This window comes from Capra hircus, chromosome 10 (assembly GCF_001704415.2).
Source record: "Capra hircus breed San Clemente chromosome 10, ASM170441v1, whole genome shotgun sequence".
NCBI lineage: Eukaryota > Metazoa > Chordata > Mammalia > Artiodactyla > Bovidae > Capra > Capra hircus.
The window spans coordinates 66,874,705-66,892,798 of NC_030817.1; the positions used below are offsets into that span (position 1 = coordinate 66,874,705).

General features: G+C 38.3%; 1 protein-coding gene and 1 non-coding gene across 2 annotated transcripts in view; one reads left to right on the forward strand and one right to left on the reverse strand.

Annotated features, from left to right (window-relative positions):
• KNL1 (kinetochore scaffold 1) overlaps positions 1–17,411 on the reverse strand; it is a 65,004-nt gene extending 47,593 nt beyond the window's left edge. Inside the window, exons 1-5 of the mRNA XM_018054444.1 lie at positions 17,145–17,411; positions 8,370–8,422; positions 7,294–7,333; positions 5,760–5,825; positions 1,817–1,878 (exon numbers count right to left, since the gene is read on the reverse strand). Of these exons, the coding sequence (XP_017909933.1) occupies positions 1,817–1,878; positions 5,760–5,825; positions 7,294–7,333; positions 8,370–8,404 (203 nt within the window). The 5' untranslated portion in view covers positions 8,405–8,422; positions 17,145–17,411. The remainder of the gene's footprint in view (positions 1–1,816; positions 1,879–5,759; positions 5,826–7,293; positions 7,334–8,369; positions 8,423–17,144) is intronic.
• Positions 17,730–17,811, forward strand: TRNAS-GCU. Its single transcript has one exon. It is a non-coding gene; the product is annotated as a tRNA-Ser (tRNA).

Genomic DNA, 18,094 nt, shown 5'->3' on the forward strand with positions numbered 1-18,094 from the left:
GATAATTAGGGCAACTATAGTGACAGAACTGATATGAACAATTAAATGTATATAATAGAACTGATATGCAAATGTGACAGATTCCCTAACGTCAAATACCCAGAGAGAGAGAGAGATACGAGAGAGAGAGGGAAAAAAAGAGACATGATAAAAATTTTAAAAAAAAATTAAGAAAGGAATGAGAATGGGGGGAAAAAATGAAAGGAAGAAGTAGGTTAACTACCTCATCCTTTATAAATGCCAAAGGATATCATACAAAACAATGAAGTTTCAACTGAAGTTTAAGCATATTAAATAGTACAAGGAAGGGAGGGAACAGACTAACTTTACAATTGCTTATACATGGTCAAACAGTACAAAAAGGTGTACCACAAATATGAAAGCAAAAATCTAGCAGAGACAGAAATCTTAACAGCAGTCTAGGTAGAATTTGAATCAAAAAGCAATAAACAAAGCAAAGATGATTAGTTTGTAATGCCAGAAAGTACAATCTTGAATAAAGATTAACAATGATAATACGTACCAATGAACATAGAATTCACAGAGAAAAACTACTGGATAAAGAGAGTTAGAGTGGGATCCACTATCAATTAGAGACTAACTCACCTCTCATAATTCATGGAAATTAGAGTGACTGAAACTATATATGATTACAGAAGACCCAAATAATAAAAGGTAGAAAATGGATAGAACTGATATGCCAAATTCTACACTCTAATATTCAAAATATTATCTTCTTTCCCAAGTACTTATGAATCATTCACAAAAATTGATCACATATAAGATCACACAGAAAATGTCAATAAAAATCAAAATAATACAGATTAGCATTTTCTCACTACAATATAACTGAAAATGACCACAAAATGCCTTTACTAGATATGAATTTTAAAATTCTCAAATAACTCTTCAGTGAGAAAATACAAATATATTGATGAGCATCAAAAAATAATCATAAAAATACTATATAGAAGAATTACATTAAATTTATAACTTAGGGAGAAGTGACATCTTTATGATATTAAATCTTTTTATTTAGGTAATTGTCTTCATTTGTACAGTTCTTTTTTTTTTTTTTTGCCACACCAGGGAATTCCCTGTACAATTCTTAACTTAGTATCCTTCAGTAATGTTTTATTCTTTATATGTTATTATTAAATTTACAGCAACAAAATATAATATAAAGAAAAAAAGACACTTTTCTTCTGATTATTATTATATAGGAAATATATTAAAATTTTAATAACTTTTTTTTTCTCTATTTTTGTTGTTTAGCACCTCAAAAAAAATGTTAAATAACAGCAGTAAAACGTAGTTGTTTTTCTCCTGGACTTTAGAGGGGATGCTTTCAGTGTTTCTTTTAAACATGCTGCTGCTGCTGCTTCTAAGTTGCTTCAGTCGTGTCTGACTCTGTGCGACCCCATAGACGGCAGCCTACCAGCCCACCAGGCTCCCCTGTCCCTGGGATTCTCCCAGCAAGAACACTGGAGTGGGTTGCCATTTCCTTCTCCAATGCATGAAAGTGAAAAGTGAAAGTGAAGTTGCTCAGTCGTGTCCGACTCTTTGCAACCCCATGGATTGCAGTGACCACCTGCAGATTGCAGGCTCCTCCGTCCATGGGATTTTCCAGGCAAGAATACTGGAGTGGGGTGCCATCACCTTCTCCGTCTTTTTAGCATAACAGATTTTTAAATAACAATTTTCCAACATTTATCTAATTGACACACCAATTATCCAAATCAGTTAGTACCAACATATTTGGTGTAAAACAAAAAAAGTATTATCAGTAACATTTAAATTATTTTTTTCAACTTACTTTATAGTATCTGCAAAGCTGACTCGACGAGAGTTTTTCTTATTTCTCAAAGCATTGGATTCCTAAGGGCAGAGAATATATGGTAAGATTCTTAATGAAACGACTAAGAAGTATGTCTCCAAGAGTATGATAAGACAGACACCAGGTCTTATTTTAAACTAATGTGATATTATTAATTTTGATAATTTGATCCTTCAAAAAATTCCAATATAGAAGCACTTAACAGGAATATGATTTTCAATGTGAATGATGATAAGCTCACTGACACAAACATATATTTAAGGAAGGTGATTACGGTCCTTAACCTTTTCTCTCTCCTTTAAATAAGTGGTAATTTTGCTATCCAGTAAAAGAAAGACTGGAAACAAAACAAGTGATATATTGCCTATCATGGTAACCTTACTACACTATTTTTAAGATTAAAATAATTTTTTAAATTGTGGTAAAATACAATTAACATAAAAATCACTTAAAATTTTTTTAATTTTATTATGGTAAGAACACTTGATGCGATCTACTCTCTTAACAGATTTTTAAGCGTATAATACAATGTTGTTAACTATAGACATAGCGTTATACAGTGAATCTCTAGAATTCATTCACATGTATAACTGAAACTTTATACCCATTGATTGGCAACTCTCCACTTCCCTCTCCTTTCAGTCCCTGATAACCACTCCCCTCCTCTCTGATTCTATGAGTTAGACTATTTTGGACATTGCATGTAAGTGGAATCATGGAGTTTTTGTCCTTCTGTGACTATTTTACTTAACATACTCAAGCCTCTTTTAACTGTTTTTAAGTGTACGCTTCAATACTGTTACATACATCTATATGGCTGTGTAACCAATCCCCAGAAATCTTTTCATCTTGCAAAACTGAAACTATACTCAACAAACAACTCCCTCATATGCCCCAACTTCCCCACAACCACAATTTTACTTTCTGTTTCTATGAATCTGACTATTCCAGGTAATTCATAAAAGTATTTGTCTTTTGTGGCTTTTTCTTTCTTTCTTTTAACATCATGTTCTCAAGGTTCATTCACATTGCAGTATGTCAGAATTACCTTCTTAAGGCTGAATGCTGCTGCCGCTGCTGCTGCTGCTAAGTCGCTTCAGCCGTGTCCGACTGTGCGACCCCAGAGATGGCAGCCCACCAGGCTCCCCCGTCTCAGGGATTCTCCAGGCAAGAACACTGGAGTGGGCTGCCATTTCCTTCTCCAATGCGTGAAAGTGAAAAGTGAAAGTGAAGTTGCTCAGTTGTGTCTGACTCTTAGCGACCCCATGGACTGCAGCCTACCATGCTCCTCCGTCCATGGGATTTTCCAGGCAAGAGTACTGGAGTGGGTTGCCACTGCCTTCTCCATAAGGCTGAATAATATTCCGTTAATACCACCTTTTGTTTATGTATTCATCTGTCAATGGATTCTGGGTTGCTTCCACCTTTTGGCTACTGTGAATAACACTGCTATGAACAGTGGTGTACATCTCTTCAAGACTCTGCTTTTAATTCTTTGGAGTATATACCCAGAAGTGGAACTGCTGGATCATATGGTAAATCTATTTTAGTTTCTGGAGGAATCATTATTTTCTATAGCAGCTGCACCATTTTACATTCCCACCAATAGTACACAAGGATTCCAATTACTTTACATCCTAGCCAACTGTTGTTATTTTTTGTTTTTTCAATAGTAGCCATCCTAACAGATATGAATTGATATCTTACTGTGGTTTTGACTTGCATTTCCCTAATGATTAGTGATGCTGAACATATTTTCATTATACTATTTTTATTTTCCTTCATCTTCCTTAACAAGGACGAACATTTTTACTCATATAGATACCAAACACAAAACCAAATGAAATCCATAGAGAATTTTACTTTCCTAATTCTGGATACCTGAGCATAAATTTTGTTACAAAGAACCAGGAATGTTCATCCTCTCTGTTAAGATCCTGGGAGACACTACAGGTGGCCTTGAGCTTAATAATGACAATAATATGGACATAATAAATACTACTATATTTCTTACCTTTTAAAAAACCCTGAAATTTGTGTGGTATATTAGAAAGCACTAAGGAAATTACAGCTTGAGTCTGAAGTCTGCCACTAACTGTGTGGGGTTAGACAAAACATTTAACCTCTCCGGACCTCCTATTTCTTATTTATAAAATTAAGGAATAAGATTCAAGATTACTACTGAGGTCCTGTTAGTTTTAAAGCTCTATGAATCTATGAATACATTATTTACTCATTCAAACATTCATTAAACTAAAAAAAAAAACACCACACACATACTAAATCCCATGCTGAGTGACAGCAAAAGAATGGTAAAGCAAACAACACAGTCCCTACTCTGCTGCTGCTGCTGCGTCGCTTCAGTCGTGTCTGACTCTGTGCGACCCCATAGACGGCAGCCCACCAGGCTCCTCTGTCCCTGCGATTCTCCAGGCAAGAACACTGGAGTGGGTTGCCATTTCCTTCTCCAATGCATGAAAGTGAAAAGTGAAAGTGAAGTTGCTCAGCCGTGTCTGACTCTTAGCGACCCCATGGACTGCAGCCTACCAGGCTCCTCCGACCATGGGATTTTCCAGGCAAGAGTACTGGAGTGGGGTGCCATTGCCTTCTCCGAGTCCCTACTCTACTGGGGATTAATGGTAACACAGACATTAAAACAAAAATCTACACAAATATAAAATTCAAAATGTAGTAAGTGATGGAGAAGGCAATGGCACCCCACTCCAGTACTCTTGCCTGGAAAATCCTATGAACGAAGGAGCCTGGTCGGCTGCAGTCCATGGGGTCACTAAGAGTCAGACACGACTGAGTGACTTCCCTTTCACTTTTCACTTTCATGCATTGGAGAAGGAAATGGCAACCCACTCCAGTGTTCTTGCCTGGAGAATCCCAGAGACGGGGGCGCCTGGTGGGCTGCTGTCTCTGGGGTCGCACAGAGTCGGACACAACTGAAGTGACTTAGCAGTAGCAGTAAGTGATATGAATAAAAACTACATTAAAAAATAATAATTTAGCCTGAGAATTACAGAAGATTTCTGTGAGGAAGTACATTTAAATTGAGATCTGAAGGATTAGTAGTCAGATGAAGAGTTGGACAGAGGGAAAGCATCTGATTCAGATCATGTGCAAAGGCTTGATATATGTGAGAAATAGAAAAATTTATTTATAGAGGCTAAAGTAGGGTAAGCACTCAGAATTAAATGGACTCCAAAGCTACACACATTTCATCATTCAACAAAATGTACTGAAAGTGAATTATATACCACGTATAATACACTAAAAAAAAATACAACAAAGTTAATCTCAAGAGAGTTCTTAATTTATAATGGACATTAGTAAACAACTACAACAGAATATGTTAAGGGATGATTTTCTGAGAGAAGTGACACCAAAGCTGAGTCTTATGAGATCAAATGGGAATCATGGGGTAAAGAGGACTACAAATATACGATAAACCAAGTATGATAAAATATTAATTGTAGACTCTAGGTAATGACTATATGAACATTTACTACAAAATTCTTTCTACTTTTCAGTGTGTTTGGAAAAATTTTTAATAAAATACTGGCAGGTAAATGAGGATGAGGAACTAGCCATCTTAACAGAGGTAATATCACATATGAATACCTGCAGCCTTGACAGTTCATGTCTGTTTGGGGAATGGTAAGCAATTCTGAATGGTGAGATACATGTATGAGAGTGGCAAGAAATCTGGAAAAGTAAATAGGGGTTAAAAATCAAGAGTGCCAGCTTGCTCAAGTGTTTGCTCAAGTATATGGATAATAAGCCAGGAATGCTTACTTGTACATATTCAACTGAGAATCATTTATGGTGCTCTCCCTTCAATAGCTAGCAAATTTTCTACTTATTGAAAGTATCACTGAAAATAGTCATCTATGATGCATTTGTACCAGAGACTTACCTGAGTAGTTTCATTCCCATTTCCACCTGTGAGGTCCTGAAGAGGACTCCTTGGGGGTTTCAAGATCTAGAAGAGAAATATTCAAGAAAGTCTGCTATTATCTATTATTATTTCAGAAAGGTAGAGATACTAAAATTTCTGTAGAAACCTCTAAAACACCACAAATTCATACTACTTTGTACTTTGTGGCTGTTTTAAATGTTTGGCTCCATTCCCTTCTTGCCTACATTTCCCAGTTATTTTGCTTACTCTCATCCCATGTGGTCTGGGTAAAACTCTACTTCAGATCTAGGGTTGAACAGGTAACCCAGGCCAAGATCAATCTGCACAAACATTTTTTCATCACTAGTGACTGGTTTGGGAATGAGGACTTGACCCATATCAAAATAACAGAGCCAACATGATTCAACCCTGAGTATTCTGGGTTTATTTATTTATTTTTTAATCCTGGGGAAACAGACACTATTTTTTATGTAGAACTGGAACCTGGAAGTTGGGAGACCTAGCTATACTGTAGTAATAATAATAATATAGAGAGAGAACTGTTTATTACCCAGAGGAAGAGATTAGAGTATAAAAATGAAAGGAAATCAAGTACTAATTGTGTCCAGTACTTTCACCATAAGTGTCCTTGCAGAGATATCTCTCCTACAAACACTTTTGCTGCATAACTAACTGACCAGAAGGCAATTTTGCTATAAAAGATAAAAGAGGGACATTAAAAAGGACATAATGAAACATGAAAAATGAATAACAAAGTTAAAGACTTTATTACAGAATACTTGAATACATTTAAAATGTGTGTAAATTCATGGCAATACTGCATAAATAACTGATTTTATTTTGTGAGTTGTACCTAAGCACTTGCCTTTCATCTTTTGCTCATAGTATATTTAATACATTAAAAAAAAATTTATTGTTTCATACTTTTCATTTGGCATCATAGTTTTTCACTAAAATTTCTTCTATTAAGATAGGTTATCAGTTTTCAAACACTAGGATACATATTTGTAATTGAGCTTTGTATTGTGTTATAAAACCCTTCCACAATGATAATACTGCTGCCAATTAGTAATGCGGCAAAAGTGTTTGCGGCAAAGATATTTATGGCGAAAGTATCACAGAACCACTGGTGCTATTGTTGGAACCCCTTGTTAGTTAACTTGTGCCTAATATCATCCCTATCTTTTGGATTTTTTTCAATTTCATAACTCAAAAAGTTTTGTGCTTAAACAGATTGTAGCTGGATTATTTTGTTTTGCTGCAGTTCTGTACAATAGTTTTTATATATTTTTAAAACAGATTTATTAAAGAATAATTTACACAGAACACAATGAATTAAATCACCATGAAATCCATAAAATAGGAATTTTAGTATATCTACAGAATTGTATAATCAGGTTAAATATTTGAGTCTTTATCCAGAGAGTAATAGAAGCCAGCAGGGTTGGGATGATGATGCCATTCAAAAGTACTGTGGTATACAGTCATCAGTCAATAAAAGGTAACAACAGCTCAAATAAGCGTTTCTTACTGAAGAATGTCGTCTTCCAACAGGTTTCTCTACCTTGCCACTGAAAAAGAGAAAAAATTTTACGTACACAGCAGTAAAAGACTGAATTTCTAAAACCCATCATTACAATATCCCTTCCATGCTTATAAATCAGTCATCACTTTCACTTAATAAACTTTATATTACAAGACTTAAATTCAGTATTTAGGAAGTCAGCATTTTAAAATACATATGGTATATCATACAACTATTTTCTGAAAAACAATCAGTACAACATAGTTTACCATATTGATATAAGTACAATTATAAGATAAATGGGCTAAAAAAAAAATAAGAAAGGTAATTCCCTGGTGGTCCAGTGGTCAGGGCTCTGAGCTTCCACTGCAGGGGGCATGGGTTCAATCCCTGGTCAGGGAACTAAGATTCTATAAGCAGCAGTATGGGCTAAAAAAAAACCAAAAGATAAATGGATCATAAATCAAAAGCCTCTAGCTCTGGTTTTACTACTGTGTGATTTTTTTAGACCAGGTTTTGAATACTGAAAAAGCCAAACAGATAATTTAGCAGATGTTAAGAAAAATAGGTGGTGTTGAGACTACAGAGAATTCCTCCCTGCCTGGTTTGATCATTACAGCTACTATGTACTCCACTAGGTTAGCTGTTGCCAAGCAAGAATATGAGCCCAATGTCGTAACACTTGATTTTTCTACTGTTGTATGAAATTTTGGCAACTAATTCAAAAATTAAAAAACAATGTTTTAAAAATATTTTTCTTCGTCATATATCCATATGCCTATAGGCTGTAAACAGCTGCTAGTTTGTGATGCCAACTTTACACAAATCATTTCCTTGGGCCTCAATTTTCTCATCCTTAAATTGAAGAGATGGGAAGTAGCCTCTAAATCCATCTCAATTTTCACTCTAGATGAGTTTATACAAAGATATGACAAGAAGTGCCGTGATTCTGTAACATTTACTTCTTTTCCCTGGAACAGACTGGGAAAACATTTCAGAAGTTATCAACACGTCTTACCAATTGGAAAAATATCTTTCTCTGATAAGGAGTTAATGTTTTTAGCTGCATTTCAAGAACTTACTTTTCGTCATTAGCCTCTGAAGACATCCCATCCATTTTTGAAGAAAAACTTTTCTGTAACAAATACACAATAAGAAAAGGTGAGAAAAGAGGAGGAGAAACCGTAATGAAGGAAGAGATTAAGAACAAAATTGAGAATTTAGGATTACTTTCTGTGAGAGGGCCAAAAAAGGAAGGAAAGAAGAAAAAATTTTCATTATAAGAATATGAAATATGAAAAATTTTGAGGACTTAACACTGCTCTGTTATAATTACCACTCTCGGAAAATTCTCATATTCAAGATGAAATCAGTGACCAATACTGATTGGGATGATATGGACTTCAATGCTTCAAATAAAAAACTGTCCCAGTTTATAGGAGTTTATAGATTACATAATAATTCAATCTCAAAATATAGTCAATCAGCCATCAAAATACAGCTTAATAAAATCTGCACAAAATGAATATTTATCCTATGAAAATTTAACTTTACTCAGCAAAAAAAAAAAAAAAAAAGACATAAAAATAACACTGTAAACACTGTAACTGGGACTTCCCTGGTGGTGGGTGAATAAGATCTGCCTGCCAATGCAAGGGTCACGGGTTTAATCTCTGGCCCAAGAAAACTGCAAGGATTTCCAACCAGTCCATTCTGAAGGAGATCAGCCCTGGGATCTCTTTGGAAGGAATGATGCTAAAGCTGAAACTCTAGTACTTTGGCCACCTCATGCGAAGAGCTGACTCATTGGAAAAGACTCTGATGCTGGGAGGGATTGGGGGCAGGAGGAGAAGGGGACGACAGAGGATGAGATGGCTGGATGGCATCACTGACTCGATGGACATGAATCTGAGTGAACTCCGGGAGTTGGTGATGGACAGGGAGGCCTGGCGTGCTGCAATTCATGGGGTCGCAAAGAGTCGGACACGACTGAGTGACTGAACTGAATGGAACTGAAGAAAATTGCACATGCCGCTGAGCAACTAAGCCCGTGTGCCACAACCACTGAAGCCCAGGCACTCTAGGGCCCGCAAGCTGCAACTACTAAAGCCCGTGAGCTTAGAGCCTGTGCTCTGCAACAAGAGAAGCCATTGCAATGGGAAGCCCACGCACTGTAATAAAGAAAAGCTCCCATTCACCTCACAAAGCAACTAAGACCAGTGCAGCCAAAAAATCAATCGATCAGTTCAGTTCAGTCGCTCAGTCGTGTCCAACTCTTCCCAACCCCATGAATCGCAGCACGCCAGGCCTGCCTGTCCATCACCAACTCCCGGAGTTCACTCAGACTCACGTCCATTGAGTCGGTGATGCCATCCAGCCATCTCATCCTCTGTCGTCCCCTTCTCCTCCTGCCCCCAATCCCTCCCAGCATCAGGGTCTTTTCCAATGAGTCAACTCTTCGCATGAGGTGGCCAAAGTACTGGAGTTTCAGCTTTAGCATCAGTCCTTCCAAAGAACACCCAAGACTGATCTTTAGAATGGACTGGCTGGATCTCCTTGCAGTCCAAGGGATTCTCAAGAGTCTTCTCCAACACCACAGTTCAAAAGCATCAATTCTTCAGCGCTCAGCTTTCTTCACAGTCCAACTCTCACATCCATACATGACCAGTGGAAAAACCATAGCCTTGACTAGACGGACCTTTGTTGGCAAAGCAATGTCTCTGCTTTTCAATATGCTATCTAGGTTGTATAGATCACAACAACCTGTGGAAAACTCTGAAAGAGATGGGACTACCAAACTGTCTTATCTGTCTCCTGAGAAATCTCTATGTGGGTCAAGGAACAACAGAACCAAACATGGAACAATTGACTGGTTCAAAATTGAGAAAAGAGTACAACAAGGCTATATATCATCACCCTGCTTATTTAACTTCTCTGCAGAGTAATTCCTGAAAAACCCCAGGCTGGATGAAACACAAGCTGGAATCAAGATTTCTGGGAGAAATATCAACAACCTCAGATATGCAGATGATAACACTCTAATGGTAGAAAGAGGAACTAAACAGCCTCTTGATGAAAGTGAAAGAGGAGAGTGAAAAGGCTGGCTTAAAACTCAACATTCAAAAAACAAAGATCATGGCATCCAGTTCCATCACTTCATGGCAAATAGAAGGGGAAAAAATAGAAACAGTGACAGGTTTTATTTTCCTGGGCTCCAAAATCACTGCAGATGGTGACTGCAGCCACGAAATTAAAAGATGCTTGCTTCCTGGAAGAAAAGCCATGACAAACCTGGATAGCATATTAAAAAGCAGAGACATCACTTTGCTGACAAAGGTTCATACAGTCAAAGCTATAATTCTTCCAGTAGTCATGAACAGATGTGAGAGGTGGACCATAAAGAAAGCTGAGTGCTGAAGAGCTGATGCTTCTGAATTGTGCTGCTGGAGAAGACTCTGGAGAGTCCCTTAAAAAGCAAGGAGATCAAATGAGTCAATCCTAGAGGAAATCAATCCTGAATATTCACTGGAAGGACTGATGGTGAAGCTGAAGTTTGGACACCAGATGCAAAGACTTGACTCACTGGAAAATATCCTGAGGCTGGGAAAGACTGAAGGCAAAAGGAGAAGGGGGTGGCGAAGGATGAGATGGTTAGATAGCATCACCTATTCAATAGACATGAATTTGAGCAAACTCTGGGAGATAGTGGAGGATGGAAGAGCCCGGTGTGCTGCAGTCCATAGGGTAGAAAAGAGTTGGACGTGACTTGGTGACTGAACAGCAACAACCACCATAATACTAAATTAATATCATACACGTAACTTTCAGAATCAATGTTTGTACACTTTTGGCAACACATAAAAAACCGAAACAAACAAAAAACCAAACAGATGCTTAAAAGATATCTTATTTTACATGCTTTTATCATATACAACAGAAGCCAAATTAAAGAACAATACTCCATAATGAACCTGAACCTGAAGTAAAAGTCTGCTTATTCTTCAGTATCAATTTATTTAATTAACTGTTAATATAGATATATAAGGCAATGGGAATCACCTAGGATTTAATCTCTGACTCTCCTTTTGTCTTCCATCACTTTCTCAGCCTGTTTATCCATTTTTCTGGTTTTACTTATCTCTTGTTCACAGATTATAGCCATATCTACTTAAAATAATATTTTTAATTTAAAGTTTTAAGATAGTACATACTATCCTCTTTCCCAAAAGCAACTACCTCCACTACTTTAATTATTTTGTTTTAAAGAAAACTCTCTTACCTGCAACCATCTCTATCTCATACACAGACACTCTATATCCAGATATATACAGTACAACAAAGTAAATATTACATGCTAATTTTACTACAATAAATGTAAGATCCTAAAAAAGAAAAATCTAGCAAAAAGGAGCAATTTGTGAAAAGAAGAATGTGTCATGGTCACATTGGTTATATTCCAGAAATACTTAATTGGTTCAACATTGGAAAATCAATTTTACAATTTACTATGCTAACAGATTAAAAGGGAAAAATTATAAATTTTCTCAACAGATTTAAAAAAGTTCGATGAGTTTTAACATCCTTTCAAATTAAAAAAAAAATTAGCACACTAGGAATAGAAAGTAAATTCCTTAATCTAACAGACAGTATCTATTTTAAAAGCAGCAAATATCAACTTAACAGTAAAACCGAAAACTTTTCAAGATCAACCAAGTATGATAGCTGTTTCCACTTCTATTCAATCTAGCACTAAGTCTTAGTGATTCTATTTCCAATATATATCCCAAATTCATTCCCTCCTATCTTCACCACCATAATTCAAGCTGCCCTCATCTCTCAAGTGGAATATTACAATTTCTGTCTCATTGGCCTCCCTACTTCCGCTCTTATCCCCCTGAAGTCCTTTCTCCACATAGTAGGTAGTTATCTTCTTAAACATAAATCACCTTTAAGACATTCCCTATGTAAAACCCCTTAAAAGCTTACCATTGTACTGAAAATAAACTCTTTACCAGGACCTACAAAGCTTTACAAGATCTGGATCCTGCTTCCTCTCAGACTTCATACTTAAATCTCATACCACTGTCTCTCTCTCTCTGCTAGAAACATTGGCATTTCTATTCCTGCACAAAGCTCTTTCCCAAGTCATCAAATTTTTATTTGCTATTATTTCTTGGCAAGAAAGCCAGGAAAAGTACTCTTTGTATCACTGTGTATGTCTCCTTTGTAGCATTACCACAACTGTAATTTAAGTCTGTTATGTAAATTAATTACTCCTTTTATCTTCCCAAACTAACTGATGGAAGAAATTTTCACATATTGAAGTATGGTGAAGCCACTGTAATCAAGTCAGATTACACATGATTTGGCTTGAACTTTATTCTAATTAGAACAGCCAGTGTTATAGCTTATCTAACATACACTATACATGTGCTTTAGCCATTAAAGAAGAGGGTACACTGTCCAGAAGTAAAGAATGTCTGTTTTGAAGACAGACATAAAAGCCTCCCTTTCTGGGACGTCAGTGCTAGTACTCCTTTGATGATAAGGCTCCCTTCCCAGGCTCCAAGAACATAATGACCAGCTGTGTATGTGTTAATCTTTCTTTAAGAAACACTGAAGGAAGGTACCCTTGTTATATTTGATGTTCTTTGTTTCTGACAAGATATAAAGCTGCACTGAAAATCATGCTTCTCCGGAACAGTTCCTCAGAACTGAAAGGCTGTCTCCCAGGCTATACTTCTTAGTTTGGCTCAAATAAAACTCTCTTCTGTTCTTATTTACAGATTGACTATTATTTGCATCAACATATCCTTGCCTAAACAGTAAACTCCATGAGAACAGGGCTGGTGTCTCTTATGTTTACTGTCACATTTTGAGAATTTGGCACAGTGCTTAGTAAATAATATGAGCTCAATAAATTCAATGCCTTCCATATTTTTTTCTCCTTTTGGAAATATTTTCAAGTCCATATTCAAAATTCATAGATAAAACTTAAAGTACTATCAAAATCTTGTTGCTCAGTCACCAAGTTGCGTCTAGCTCTTCACAACACCATGGACTGCAGCACACAAGGCTTCCCTCTCCCTCACCACCTCCCAGAGTTTGCCCAAATTCATGTCCAGTGAATCAGTGATGCCATTCAACCATCTCATCCTCTGTCAGCCTCTTCCCCTTCTGCCTTCAATCTTTCCCAGCATCAGGGTCTTTTCCAATGAATCACCTCTTTGCATCAGGTAGTCAAATGATCAGAGCTTCAGCATCAGTCCTTCCAAAGAGTATTCAGGGTTGATTTCCTTAAAGATCGACTGGTTTGATCTCCTTGCTTTCCAAGGGACTGTCAAGAGTGCCACAGTTCAAAAGCATCAATTATTTGGCACTCTGCCTTCTTTATTGTGCAGCTCTACATCTGTTCATGACTACTGGAAAAACCATAGCCTTGAATCATCCAAACATATTCATTGTTTGAAACAGTCATTGTGCATAATCTCTGTCTCTCTGCCAGACTTAGCACTTAAGTGATAAGAGTCAAAGCTTACTGATGTCCTCTTTTAAAAATACTCTATTTATTACATATCTGTAAGTTCCACTTCCAACAGAAATAGGAGACTGCAGACTCTCACATTAAGCTTCATGTGTAAAATGCTGTTATGGTTGAACTTTCGATCATCATCACATTCATTGATTATTAATTGGTTCCAAAACGGTGCACCTGGCACATAAGGAGGGGTGCTACAGCATACTCACAAAGGGGTTCTGGAACATTTTAAATTTCTGAGAGAAATAATTCTCAACATCTATCTACTGCTAGTTCAAAAGAGTACCCATTGACCTTACACTAGTTTTGGTTACATATTATTGCAAAGCTGGATTTTTGGCAGTTGCTGTGATATAAAGCAAGTACTTTTGATCAATGTGGCCCCAGAAATGAGCATGGCAGTATCCGATTCTGAAATGGCAGTATCTGAAAGTTGTGTAGTGTTCAACATGAAATGGAGAAGGACTCTACGGACCTTGTTCCCCATGTTCTCCACCTGCCTTTTGTCTATGGAAAAACTTTACCCAAAGAATAAGCATAATCAGAGAAGTGAGAAAATGCAGAAACAAAGGAAAACAGCAAAAGAGACCACATAAAAATAGTTTAGTCATCAAGCATAGTAAAGGACCTTTAGTTCCTTCTCAAGGGCTATAGATACTATTTTGGGCCATATCCTGTGAGCTCTTAAAGATACTGAAACCCCCACCAGGTGGAAGAAGTGAACTACACAATGAGTAGACTGCAGCCGTGACATAAGCTACCACTGTTCAGAGAATTAGTCTCAGAGAAACGGGAACAAGCCCATCCTAGGAGTGAAGATCAACTGTATTTAAAACAATCAAGATGATGTTGATCAGATCACCACACGATCAATTTCAAGATGACTGTCAGAGCTGACTGTGCTGTTTCTGCATGTAGCCTCTCCCCATATTTATAAAAGCTGTTGCCCATTGATCATCACTGGGGGAGAGTTGGGCTTTGAACAGAAGTCTGCCCTCTTAGCCCACTGCCAATATCCAAAAAGAAGCAAACTCTCCTTTCCACCAACCTTGCCTCTTTATTGACTTTTGAGTGGTAAGCAGTCGGACCCCATTTTCAGTTACAGGTGCACATATCCAATCAAATAATTGCGATTATTAAAAAACAAAATAAAGTATCTTTTAATTCAATTTATGTATATTATCAATAATCTCAGATATTCAGATGACACCACCCTTACGGCAGCAAGTGAAGAGGAGCTAAAGAGCCTCTGGATGAAAGTGAAAGAGGAGAGTGAAAAAGCTGGCTTAAAACTCAACATCCAAAAAAGTAAGATCATGGCATCCGGTCCCATCACTTCATGGCAAATAGATGGGGAAACAATGGGAATAGTGACCGATTTTATTTCCTTGGACTCCAAAATCACTGCAGACAGTGACTGCAGCCATGAAATTAAGACACTTGCTCCTTGGAAGAAAAGCTATGACAAACCTAGACAGTATAATAAAGAGACATTACTTTGCCGACAAAGGTCCACATAGTCAAAGCTATGGTTTTTCCAGTAGTCAGGTATGGATGTGAGAGCTGGACTATAAAGAAAGCTGAGCGCCGAAGAACTGATGCTTTTGAACTGTGGTGTTGGAGAAGACTCTTGAGGGTCCTTTGGAAAGCAAGGAGATCAAACCAGTCAATCCTAAAGGAAATGAACCTTGAATATTCATTGGAAGGACTGGTGCTGAGGCTGAAGTTCCAATACTTTGGCCACCTGATGCAAAGAGCCCACTCATTGGAAAAGACCCTGACGCTGAGAAAGATGATTGGATGGCATCACCGATTCAGTGGACATGACTCTGAGCAAGCTCTGGGAGATGGTGAAAGACAGGGAAGCCTGGCTTGCTGCAGTCCATGGCTCAGAGTCAGACACGACTGAGCCACTGAACAACAGTTAATATATTTCATAGTGTCCAATGATATAGACTCTAGACCTGTGCTATATCAGATAGTACAGATCTAGAGTCTATATCATTTAAATTTAATTAAAATGCAACAAAATTTAAAATACCATTCTTGCCACAATTAGCCACAATGTAGGTGCTCAATAGTCATATGAGATTAATGAGTACCGTGCTGGGCAATGCAGAAATTAAATATTACCATTAACACTGTAAGTTTTATTGGACAGCACTGTCCTACTACCAATATCTAGGGTATCTTTTACTGTCTCTTACTTAGCATCAAACACATCATTAATATTACCACTCCAAGTATTTTTCACTCAGTTTACATCTACTTGTCACCTTGTAAACATTTCCAGCCATTCACATTGTCAAGAAAAATCATACCACTTGGAACCCAACCTTTACAGTACGTTAAATTCACATCTCAAACCACTCTTTCCTTCAAGTTCCACCTCAAATACCACTTTCTCCAAGAAGCCTCCTCTAGACTCCATCGCCAAAAAGCATCAAATAAGCTGGTCTGTGTTCCCACATTCCTTTAGAATGTCCTGTAATCCTTTACAGTGTCTTGCTTTATAGTTATCTGTGTATATCAATTCCTTCCCGTTCTGGACTGTAAATTTTAGATGAAGGACTGAATCTTCTGCTCCCTGCCCGAGCACAAGACAAGGAATCCAATACAGATCTGAGGAATTAGACTGATCCAATTCAACTGAAAACTTCAACCTTAATACCTAAAGTAAGCTCTGCTTTGGTCTTCTCTGTCATATCTCTATAAACCGACCTTTAAGATTCCAATCGACAAAACATATTTTTAGAACTTTTTTCTTAAACTCTACTATTGAGACAAACAGCAAGAAAAGACTCCTTAACTCTGGCTTAATAACGCACCGATGATTTTTTAAAAACTTATTTGTGGCGTACTAATACTGGCTTTATTTATGTTATTACATCCGCTGCTGCTGCTGCTGCTAAGTCGCTTCAGTCGTGTCCGACTCTGTGCGACCCCATAGACGGCAGCCCCAGAAAACTCAAAATCTGCTCAGTGCCGCTAGCACTCAGATCAGACACTGTAAATAAACCATAAACCGAGAGTTCAAAATCACATTTCTGTTACTTCATTTATAGCTAAGAAAAGACTAAGAAATGCAAACACCCGTGAGTGCCCCAAAGAAGGGAAAAGGAGGTAGGTGCTAGGGGCAGTCCTGGAGCCCTGACAGAAGATGGCGGGGCGGGACGCGGAGAGAGCCGCGGGCCAGCGACCCAGGGCCGCTCGTGGGGCCCAGGTGTGGATGGAGACGGCTAGGGGGGCGAGAGGCGGCACAAGTGTAGGCCGAGGTGAGAAAAGAGCGAGTCCTGCACCGGGGGAGAAGCGTCCGTACCTGAGCCCACAGTTCTGCGGCAGCCTGGTTGTAGGCGCGTCCCTCTCCTCCCAGCGTGGGGCCTTGAGTCCGCTCTAACAAAACCTAATTCCCGCGGGCGAAGACCAGGACGAAAGTTACCCGCCGCGGCCCAACGGCTTCACAAATTCTCCTCAGACTTGTTTGTGGTCCGCACGCTCCTCACATAGCTCACCCCCACCCCTTCCCGTCTCCTCACGACGCCCAGAGGACTCTGTAAAGCATTCAAATCTAACCGCCTAGCTAAAGCGCAGGCGCAAAGCCGCTCAACGCGTCGGCCCCGCCCCTTAGGCGGCGGACCCTCCCTAAGATTTCTTCTGTCAAAGTTTTTTCCCAGTTAGTATGCCAATTTTATTTCTTTCAAGGTTATCTCATTTTCTACGGAATTTTCCTTTATTCCTCCCTACTGCAGATTCCTCATTGCATGGGAGCGGCCATCTTCTTTTTATTTCTTGCTGTAAAAAAGATCGGAGCTTTGCTTCCGTACAAAATGGCGGCTCCCATTCCATTACGTCACATCCCCCTAGTTTTACTCCCTATAGCTACCAGGAAGGTGTAGGCTTCTGGGACGAGGTGGCCGAGTGGTTAAGGCGATGGACTGCTAATCCATTGTGCTCTGCACGCGTGGGTTCGAATCCCATCCTCGTCGAGCGAAGGTTTTTATTTTTTCGCCACTGATTTGAACCGATGACGGTGAATTTCCTTGCGGAATGGAAACAGTTGCTTATTCATTGCAAGTATGATTTACTAGCCGACTTTGAAACCTCCGGTTTTACTCTTTAGACAGCTTTTGGAGCATTCTGACCTCACGTATAAAGAAAAAGGAGGGAAAGAGACATTTTTTGGGAATCAGTGTTTAATTAAATAATGCATTTAGTGTATTTTTAATGTAGCAAAAAACAGTGCATAGAATCCCACGATTATCGCTATTT